This window comes from Octodon degus, unplaced genomic scaffold (assembly GCF_000260255.1).
Source record: "Octodon degus isolate 3935 unplaced genomic scaffold, OctDeg1.0 scaffold00136, whole genome shotgun sequence".
NCBI classification, from domain to species: domain Eukaryota; kingdom Metazoa; phylum Chordata; class Mammalia; order Rodentia; family Octodontidae; genus Octodon; species Octodon degus.
In genome coordinates, this window is record NW_004524712.1 from 1,244,458 (window position 1) to 1,255,237 (window position 10,780).

General features: G+C 46.4%; 1 protein-coding gene across 3 annotated transcripts in view; it reads right to left on the minus strand.

The window, feature by feature from the left end:
• Nucleotides 1–814: 814 nt before the first annotated feature.
• Tmem218 (transmembrane protein 218) overlaps nt 815–10,780 on the minus strand; it is a 20,159-nt gene continuing 10,193 nt past the window's right edge. For all 3 annotated transcript variants that reach the window (XM_023701491.1, XM_004641384.2, XM_023701492.1), the window contains exons 2-5: nt 6,695–6,765; nt 6,207–6,317; nt 5,284–5,386; nt 815–1,376 (exon numbers count right to left, since the gene is read on the minus strand). In XM_023701491.1, the coding sequence (XP_023557259.1) occupies nt 1,242–1,376; nt 5,284–5,386; nt 6,207–6,316 (348 nt within the window). In that variant the 5' untranslated portion in view covers nt 6,317; nt 6,695–6,765 and the 3' untranslated portion in view covers nt 815–1,241. The remainder of the gene's footprint in view (nt 1,377–5,283; nt 5,387–6,206; nt 6,318–6,694; nt 6,766–10,780) is intronic.

Consider the following 10,780-nt stretch of genomic DNA (forward strand, 5'->3'; position numbering starts at 1 on the left):
ATTTTCATGTGCTAATTTGAAAGGCTTACTTAGATGTTCTTGTTGACCATTCTGCATATAATTCCATGGAACTCTATAAAGATAATGGTAGCCACTTCCCTCTTCTGTAATGAACAACAACCAAGAGCTGATTTTCAGGTCAAACTCTTAGCCACAGCTTTCCCAAATGTATTTTTATATTTCAAGATTGCTTGGGGATTACAGGTGTGAGTGGTGGGTGTCTGTCTTGCTGCTGTAAATCTCTGGAGTTTCTTCCAGGACCTGTGGCCTCTGTGTGCCTCACTTAATTACCACAGGAATCCTTCTTGGGTTGGGATCTCTTATTTTGTAGCTCTTCCTCCAAAGCTAGTTAGGGATATACATTCGCAACATTAGACTCTGACACCTGTCTAATCTTCCAAGCTCAGCAAAATCTGTCCCTAAGTGAAGGGGCTCTTGTACACTCCACAACAGAAATGTTATCCAGACTCCCAGAGCTATCTGAAAATGGGTCTCCTGGCTTAAAATTCAGAATCAAGTGAACAAGTTGGAAAGATTAAGGACACACTTATATGCCAGCAGTATGCTGATTTCTTTCAAGTTTGATTTTTACAGCAATTTATTTCTTATAGATCCTATTATAAAATAGGAAAAAGTTGAGTATCATTCCTTCCTAAGTAAGTCCAACCTTCACACACACTCCCATATTCCTAGTACTTGGGAGGCTGAGGCAGGGGAATAGCAAGTTCAAGTCCTACCTGGGCAATTTAGCAAGCTTGGTCTCAAAAATAAAATAAAATTCAAAAAAATAAAATAAAATAAAAACAGAGCAGGGTGCATAGCTCAATGTGAAGGCCATGGGTTTTTCAGTACCAAAAACCAAAAAATAATTTTTCATATTGTGTTATCAAAAAGCTCCAGATTCTTCTACTGGAGTGCGGAAGCCTACATACCCCCAAATCCACTTACTAATAACTACTGCAAATCTGCGCTAGGCAGGTGATTCTTTCCCTTTCCAAATGTGAAATCCCTGCCACACAGCTAGCAAGATGACAGCAGCACTCTCTCGAGTGGGGGAGACTCTGTCCCCACAGACTATTTTGCGACCCTGTTCTTGGAGTCTGTAGGGCTGTTAGGGAATGATGTCCTTTACTCCTAAGACATGAAGGCTGTAAGACAAAGGCTCTGAAGGCGACTTTCTGCTCATCAGTGGCATCCGCGTGAAGGACAGGAGGCCACGGGGCTCTGTTTCCCAAACATGCTTAGTAGGACCGCAGGGGTTTGGCACAGACCGGCTCCAGGACGTGATACATTAGAACCAAGAAGAGGCTTCCAAGGAAGACAGCGCTGAGGAAAGCCAGCAGGACATAGCGCCCAATGAAAAAGGTGTCCACAATCTGGGGAGAGAAGATGTCAAAGTGAAATCTCTGTCACATCCGCATCCAGGCTGTGTCCATCTGAAATCGGTGATGAACTGCTGAAAGTGTTCATTCTTAGGTGTAACATCCAGTAACATCCCACCCTAAGCCTCCTCTGCAAATAGATAAAAGACTTTTTCCCTGCAACTGCTTAAGTAGGAGATATAAAGGATTAATAAGGGGCCAGGGAGATAGCTCAGTAGAATAAGCACTTGCCTGGCAAGTGCAAGGTCCTGAGTTCAATCCCCAGTACAGGGAAAAAAAAAAAAAAAAAGGATTAACAAACACCTCAGTGGACTAAAGTGCCTGCTTAGGCAAGCTTAGGCAAGCACAGGGACTGTGGCTCAATCCCTGGCACCACATGCCTTGCCAGCCCCACCCCCAGGGCAGCTCAGCCACCTCGAGTCCGAGCATAGTAGCGCACACCTCTAATCCCTACACTGGAGAGGCTGAAAGCAGGAGGATCACAACGAGTTCGAGCTGCATAGTGAGACCCTGTACCAGCCAAATATATTTAAAAAAAAAATACAGGGAAAGAATAACTCAATTTAGGTGGTTCACAAATGCTTTTTTGGTGGTTCTCAAGTTCCTGGAGTTCTTTCCATGTTCTGAAAGAGTTAATATGATGCTTGCTTGGTCCTAGGAAACTTCATAAACGTACACTAAAACACAATAATATAATAAACCCTGCGTACACAGGACCCAACTCATTGCTATTAAGAGTTTGTTTTCAAAATGAGATGGTGTCTCTTTATAACTGTCATCAGAAGAGTTCTGAACCCAGCACCTAACAGAGGCCATTTGCCTGAGGGCCTAAAATACTTAAAAGGATAAGGAATTCGCCCCAGTCATACCTGATGCCCTAGTCCTGCTCATCTTTGCTGACAAGAGCACGTAACCAGTGGTGCCTCTAGCCACTGCTGTGCCGCTCACTGCCCAGACTCCGCCCTCCCCAGCGCCACATGGCGGTGCTGCAGTTTAGTCAGGAAAACACACTGACTATACAGACCTAATGGGGCAGCAGCACAAGCCAAGTGGCAGTGTGCACTGACTTTACAGAAGCTTTGAAGACCGGGAAGCCAGAAGAGAATCCAAAATAACTGAGAGGTGACCATCACAGAATAAGGGCCTCCACACGTCCACATTCCAGTCCCTCGAAACCAAGACTAGATTAGATTACATGCCAACAGGGGATTAAAGTTACTAATTAGCCATTCATAAAATAACAAAGTCAGCCTGGACTACCTGATCCTACCTGACATGGGTGGAACCAGTGTCACCACAAGGGTCTTTACAAGTTGGAGATGGAAGTCTGAGCAGAGAGATGTGGCATTGCTGGCTTGGAAGCCGGAGGAGGGACATGAGCCAAGGACCAGGGGCAGCTAGAGACTCTAGCAGCTGGAAGGGAGAAGAAGCAGTTTCCCCAGGACCTTGAGAAGGAATGCCACCCTTGCCGGCCCCTTGATTTTAGACCAGTGAGACATGGCGTAGACTTCTGCAGAACTGTGAGGCCCCCACAGTCATTTGTTACTGCAGCAACAGAAAACTAATACAGTGGGAACAGACAAAGCGCCATCACACCAAGCCCTGACAGCATCGCTGAGCCAGGCAGACTCTAAGACAGCTGCAGACAGCCCAGCTACTCCCGAGATTCTCCCGCCATTCACTTCCAGCTAAGGCCAGTTTGATGTAAAGGCTTTAATGTAACTTTGACCTTGGCTCCAGCACTGAACAAGTCTCTGGTGAGCTACATGTTTGTTCGTTCAACTGTTTCACTTTTTAATTAGCCAATTAGCAGGCCTCGGGTGCAGAAGGCCCAGGTCATGTATTATTGATAACAGTATTGAGCTGGGCTGCTGCAGGGGCCAGCTTTCAAAACTTGAAAACGAGGACTCCAATTCTGTGGCCATGCTGACAGATGTATTTTGCTCAAATTCAATTTTCTCTGGAGTCTGAAACTCATGATGGAGAATAGAGCTTAATTTCAGAACCATGCTTGCTTGGTGCCATCCTCCTGGCCACAGCTACTCAGTGTGGAAATACACAGCTGGCGTTACTTTCTCACCTTAATGGAAGGACAAGGACACTGAGGTGGGAATTTACTCCGGAATTGAACACATCTGATAAGTGGTCGCCAGATGCAAACAACCAAGCAACACCCAAGGAAATAATTCCTTGACTTCACGTGGCATCTTTTTCCTTGAGTTTTCAGAGCTAATTTCCTTCCTTTTTTTCACGTTTTAGTCCCTAGGTAGAGTTGGAAGTGTGTGTCTATGCTAGTCTAAAGGTTATAGTATTTCGCAAATAGCTCTCTAGTATCAAACCCATGCATCCTCTGGGGTGGCCCTTGCTATTCTGTTGAGCCCCTAAACAATGAGGATTGTTTTAAGACAGGCCCAGCTTGAATCCTTGCTGCGTCTTTATGTATATGCATGACCTTGGTCAGGTTACCTCAATCTCGTACAGCCTCACTATTCTTACCTTTAAAATGGGGAAGATTAAAGTTCCTACGTGATACTACTAGGGGCTGTGCTCTGTTTAAATGGGATAATACAAATGTGTTTATCCCAGAAGCCAGCATACAGCAGTCCTTTAAGAAAGGCCAGCTGTCATCATCATTCTACCTAAACACTAAAATGGAAGTTGAGGGCTGGGGATATAGCTCAGTGGCATAAGTGCCTGCCTGGCAAGTGCAACATCCTGAGTTCAATCCTCGTACCACCACCAAAAAAAAAACCCCCAAAAACGAAATGAAAATGGAAGTGGAGAGGAAAGAGGCTATGAGAGGGTGTAACAGAACAGAAGAGGTCAGAACCTGCATCCATACCCTATGGGTTTGAGGCCGGCCATGCCCGGTGAAGCCAGAGCACCACGTCAGGAGAGGTGGCATCTCCAGAGAAGGATGATGAGAGGTGATAAAAACTCACAGAGGAGAAAGCTAGCAGATCTGGTCACGAGGACTGAGGAGTTGCTAGCACCGAGTCCATCTATAGCAGCGGTGGCGAACCTTTTAGAGCTTTCAGTGATACAAACAGCCCGCATGCCATAGGCCTGCCACCACTGATCTGTGGCTTTTATTTTCCTTTTTGAGGATTGAACCTGGGGGTGCTCTACCACTGAGCTCTAGCCCCAGCCCTTTAAACAATTTCTGTATTTTGAGGGTCTCCCTAGGTTGCTCGGGCTGGCCACTACCTTGTGATCCTCCTGAGTCAGTCTCCCGCGGGGCTAGGATTACAGGTGTGCATTACCACGCCTGGCTCAACCTATGTGTACCTTCACCTTCTGCTCTCCATAGAGATGCTGTCTCTCTGCTTCTCTTATCCATGGAAGCAATTCTCTCCACATCAGAAATGGAAAAGTACATCCGGGGAAATGGAAAGGCACGTGGCTAGGCTAAGGGGAGTCTGAGGCTCGGCCCAGGGTCTGAGCTCGCGGCCAAGGCCACAGGAATGGGAACTCCTCACTTCAGGAGCAGGTCTGTTCCCATTCCCAGGTCATTTTCTCTTTCTCTGTCCTCATAGTAAGGGACAACCTTTCGACACATCATTATTAACCTGATGTAGTTGAAGATGAGACGAAGTCACACAAGCCACTGACTGTGGCAGTGCAGGTGGAAGTTACAAGCTTGCTTCCTTGGGTGACGGGAGGAGGAGCTTAAAACACCCTCTGAGCTTTCCCCACCACTGTCTGAAAGTTACAATTCTTTTTTCTTTCTTTTTTTTTGTGGAACAGGAGATCTACCTTGGGACCTTGCGCTTGCCAGGCAGGTGCTTATGCAGCAGAGCTGTCTCCCTGGACCTGAACATTGTAATTCTAACACAGCCCGAGCTGGAGGGCGGAATGGAGACTCAGACCCAAAAGCACACGATTAAACCAACAGCCTTACCTTCATTTCCACTCCTGGGGCTGGAAATTCACTTGCTCGGGGGAAGAACAGCAGAACTGCTGTGATGATCACAGCAGTGAGGAAGACAAAAACGACTGAGAACCTGGGGTCGGAAAGACAAGCAGTAAGAGCACCGGGAGCCGTTTCTTCACTGCTCAGCTAGGGCCGGCCTGGCTCCTCTCTGGGGCTGGCACTCTACGCTCGGTCCCGCACCAATGTCCAGAGGCCCACTACCCACGGCGGCCTCCACTCCAACTCCGCTCCTCCCTGGCAGGCACCAGTTGAGGGCTTCCAGATTCTTGCAAAGGGATTTCACTGTTTTTCTGTTTCTGCATAAAGTCACAATCCAGAAAAGCAGCCCCTCCACATGTCCACATTGCTCTTTTAGGCCCAGAACACTTGAGTAAATGCTGTAACTCTGCTTCTCCGCCTTACCCGAGTACACTGTGCCACACTTTCACGGTCAGTTTATGGCTTAACTGTGTTCTGCTCTGTAAAGCCAGTCCTGAGATAAAGGGCAGATCCAACCCACAGGACGCTTCCGTACTTTCGCCTGGCCCAGGTATACAGCTGCAGGGACTGGACCAAGCCTGTACACCATAAATCTAAACAATTAAGAAAATCTCCCACATACAACTGCGAGAAATTCAGTAGGCAGGGAAAGCATATTTTCTTGTTCATCTCTTGTCTCCCCCCTTCTCCTCCACAGTAAGAACTAAAAAATACACTTCCCTTCTCCTCCCACCTCTGCCTCAGAGCATAAATAACACAGTCAGTGCTTATGATAAGAGGTTAAAATGCAACTCATTCAAACTGCCAGTAATTACAAAAATGATCTTCTGAATTCTAAATGTTTAATGAGCGTCAGCAATTTCAACGCTAATTGCTCTTACCAGGACTCCCAGCTGGAAAGAACGCCTTACCTAGCTATCCCGGAGGCTCTGGACAGCAGCACACCCAGCAGCAGCACCAGCACCCAGAGCAGGGCTAGGATGAACACGCCGGCACCCACTCCCAGCACCGTGCCCGCCATCCTGGGGAAGGCGCAGCATGAGCTCTCCTGCTTGGGTCCCACCCGTGCCCACACCCAGCCCTGGGACAAGGACAGAAAGCCCACACTTCACAGGACTTTGGCTCTCCGCAGTGCCCCATCCTGGAAGCCCTGAGCAGGGATCAGAACTTGAGGGCTCTGAGCCTTTCTGTGTGGTGGGCTCTGAGAATTGCCCTCTGCTCCGTTGTGGTCTCTGGGTTCCAGTTTGACTTCTTCCCCCCGCCCACAGTGGGAAGCTGGGCTCCACCTAGTACAAAAACCTCACCAGAGACTGCTAGAAGGCGCCAGGGCTGGGAGCTGCAGCACCACAGCAGAAGCCGAAGCTCCCAAGTTAAATTCACAGTGTGGACTTCGACTCACCAGGCAATCCCAGGACAGGAACTTTCACTGTGCTGTCAGAGCTCTCATTCACGAAAGGAAAATGCCCAGTCCTTAACGTGGAGAAAGAACAATCACCAATACATTTGGACATTTATTATGTGCTAAATACTTTCAAACATGGCTCCTGAAATCACGGCAAGACGGTCCTGAGGAAGGTACCACTATGTCCGGATCGCAGCTCTCAGGGCAGCCCACCTGCCAGGGGTGCGGGCTGTTTCCTCTTAGTGTCCTGCGACAACAGACACTCATTCTCTCCCTGTTCTTGACACCAGACGTCCAACATGGAGACACGGTAGGGCCGAGCTTTCCAAAAGTTGAGGGCGGCCTTTCCCGGTCTCTCAGCTTCTGGGGCATGTTGGCTTGAGACTCAGACTCAGTCTGCCTCCATCTCTACCTCCATGGCTGACACTGTCTCTCTTTTATTCTTTTCTGTCCATTAAAATGATATTTCTCACTGGACTTACGGTCTGCTAGGATAATCTGGTAGGGTCTTATCACCAGATTCTTCATTGTACCTGTGAACTCTTTTGCCAATTAAGGCCACATTCACAGATTCCAGAAGTTGGAATACAGATTGATCTCTTGGCTTGCTATGTTGTTTGGGGGATCTTTTTTGTTTCTTCTTTTGAGGCAGGGTTTTTCTAGCTACTTCAGACTAGCTTTCAATTCACTGTGTAGCCCAGGCTGGCCTCAAACTCCCACTGATCCTCCTGCCTCAGCCTCCTGAGTGCTGGGGTTACAGGCATGCACTAGGGCTTGCAGTTACCTTCTGGGGAGCCATCCTTCCACTCACCACAGGCAACGGGGGCCCCGACAGTGCCTTCCTCAATTTGTCTTGTCTATGTCAGGGATGACTCTTAAACAAATTGTTCCCTTAGGTTGCTGTATTCTTTTTTTTCTTTGAGGTACTGGGGATCGAACTCAGGACTCTGCGCTTGCCAGGCAAGCATTTATTCTACTGAGCTATCTCCCTGGGTCCCCTGTTGCTGTATTCTTTACCTTGATAATTTAAATACCCTGAAAAAAATATCTATGAGAAGGTCTGTTACATGGTTACTGAAAAAGGATGCTTTAAATGTCAACTACTCAGAAAACAATTCAACACTTATTCAGTCAACACACATCCCACGCCTCCCCTGTAAAGCAGTGCGTAACAAGCCAGGAGCAAAGGCAGACACCTCTTCTGACTGAGGCTGGAGGGGTGCTGGGGAAGGCTGACCTGTGCGCCGCGTCCACGCCACACTCCCATAAACAAAGTGCAGCAGGAGCCTGAGGGTGTTTCGTTGTGCGGGGCTGTGGCTGAACTCAAGGTCTTCCGCACACCAGACAAGTCCTCCACCACCCAGCTACCCGCTGCCCCTAGACTTAGAATGTTATATGCATTTGCTGTTGTCGGTTTTCTCTTTCCCTAACACAATAAACTCATGGGGACAGAAGTTTTGTACTTCCTTCATCCTGGTACGTATTCCTCAGTTTGTAGCAAGAAATTATGTGCAGAAAGTATTTTTAATATTTATTTGATACAAGATCTCACTATGCATTTCTGACTCACAGTCATCCTCCTGTCTCAGCCTCCCCCATGCTGGGATTACAGGCATGAGTCACCACCCCTGGTTTCAGGGCCAGCACAGCCGACTTGGGGTTCTGGGGCATCGGGGATTGAACTCTGGTCCTTGTGCTTGCCAGTCAGGCCCTTAGACCGCTGAGCTATCTCCCTGGCTCACAGTAAATATCTGTTGAATAAATAAAGGAAGTAGTGCCAGCAAGTCTGCAGGTCAAGTGCAGGAATAATGAGGTCACATGAAGGTTCAGAAAGATCACTAACTTCTGATCAGGGTGCTGGGCAGGGTTAGCAGTGGATGTGCCCAACACAAGAGTAAACACATAGAAATGTGCAAGGAAATGGAATTTAAACATTTAATGTATAAAGACCAATGAAGGAAAGCCCCCAAGTTCTCTAAGCAGAACGGTAACTCCATCTGCGTGTAAGCAGGAGCTGAGCTCATGGGGGTCCAGGGGTCCAGGCGCTGGATCTCTCCTCTCCACGTGGTCCTGGCTGGGCCAGATAAGGTCTCAGACCCACGAAGCAGAGAACTGGGCCTGCAAACAATGCATCATGCTAGGCTGCAAAGGCTGACCTACTTTTTGAAAAAGGGTCTGAAAAATTTGCTAAGGAGTTGAACAAAGCTCCCCAAGTGCTTCTGATGTTGGGTGAAAAACTAACTAAATAAAAACTAACCCAAAAGAAATTTGAATCCTCAGACTGGGAAGATAGGTTGGCAGTCTAAGCACCTGCCTGGCAAGTGTAAGGACCTGGGTTTGAACCATTGCACTGCACGCAGTGCTGGTCCTGGCCACCAAAACCGGGCGTGGTGGGGCACACCTGTAATCCCAGCACTGGGGAGGTTGAAATAGGAGAATTACTATGACTCTGAGCTGCTCAGTCAGGCACTGTAACAAATAAATAAATACATTTTTAGAAATGCTAAAATAAAAAAGAAATTTGAACCCTAACTTTGAATCCTAGGCAAGCTTATGGTTCTAATCACACTACCAAGTTGGTACTAAAATCCACTAACATGAAAACTAGACCGAAAGTGCTAGACTTACGCTACCCTAGCAGAGACGAAAGCAAAATCTCTGTGGGGATTCTACTGCAGGTGGGCAGGTATGACTCCCGTAAGAGGAAGCGTAAAAGGAAGATGTTTTCGGACATGCAAAGACTGACGTGGAGCTGACTGCTCGATATCCCTTTGAGAGAGCCATTCCGAGGTGTATTTCAGGCAGAAGGAAAATGAACCAATGAAGGAGGCATGAGATACCAGGAAGAACGGAAGGGACGTGATATAAGCCAATAATTTCTATGGGGATTCCTGTAATGATAGGAATGACTAATTTTTTGAGGGGTTAGCCAGTAAGGAAGAATTAAAACATTTCTCAACAGTCACACAGAAGAAAGGAAAGAACAGCTCAAAGCCAAAGAAGCCCACAGATATTACTTTGCTCTGGAGGACGTGAGAGTTAATGACTACCTATCAGGCTTTATTAAGCTATGTACACATGTTTTTGTTTGGCTTTCTTTTTTGGTGCAGGATCTCGCTATGCAGCTCAGACTCATAGTGATCCTCCTGATTTGTGCCTCCCTAGTGCTGGGATTACAGCAGTGCCACCATGCCCGGGCTCCATCACCAGCTCAGCGCACCCCGGGGCAGGGCCGGCGCGGCACGTGGTGCCAGGGATCGAACCCTGGCCCCAGCACTTACCTAAGCAAAAGCTTTTTTTTTTTTTTAATCATAGGGAAATATCAAACAATAGAAACAGAATGAATAACTTCTGTACTAGCACAGTGAAAAAAAGTAAAGGAAGAAAACAAAAGGGGAAACTGGGAAAGAACAAAGCAAGGAAAATGAAAAATACAAAATACCATTTAAATATAAAACCAAGTGAAATAACAGTTACAGCAAATGCAAACACTACTGAAAGACTCTCATTTTTTTAAAAAAAATAAAAACAGCTGTTTATAAAAGGCACACAAAAAGCATAATGAAAGAGATAATGAAAAATAAAGTTTAAAAACACACAGAAGCATACATTGACAAAGCAAATGCCAGGGAAGGAGGAACTAGAGAGCAGTTCAATGGGCACAGAGTTCTAGATTTGTAAGATGAAGAAGTTCCGGAGATCTGTTCTACAAAAATGTAGATATTCTTGGGGCCAGGGAGATGGCTCAGTGGAATATGCGCTTCCCTGGCAAGCGCAAGGGCCTGAGTTCAACCCCTGGTTCCACAAAAAAAAGTAGATATTCTTCCATTGAGCCATATTTCTAGTGCAAAATGTAAGTATCTCTTTATCACTACTAACCTGTGTATTTAAAATTGGTTTAGGTAACATATTTTCTATTGGTTTTTACTATAACTTTAAAAAAATTAAAAGATGGTGAAGGCATAGAAATATTTTTCTGTATAAGAAAAATATATGAAACTTGAATATTAATAAGAACTGCCACAAAAAAATTAGCAAAAAAGATACAACTTAAAATAGTTTTTTTTTTGTTTTTTTTTTTTT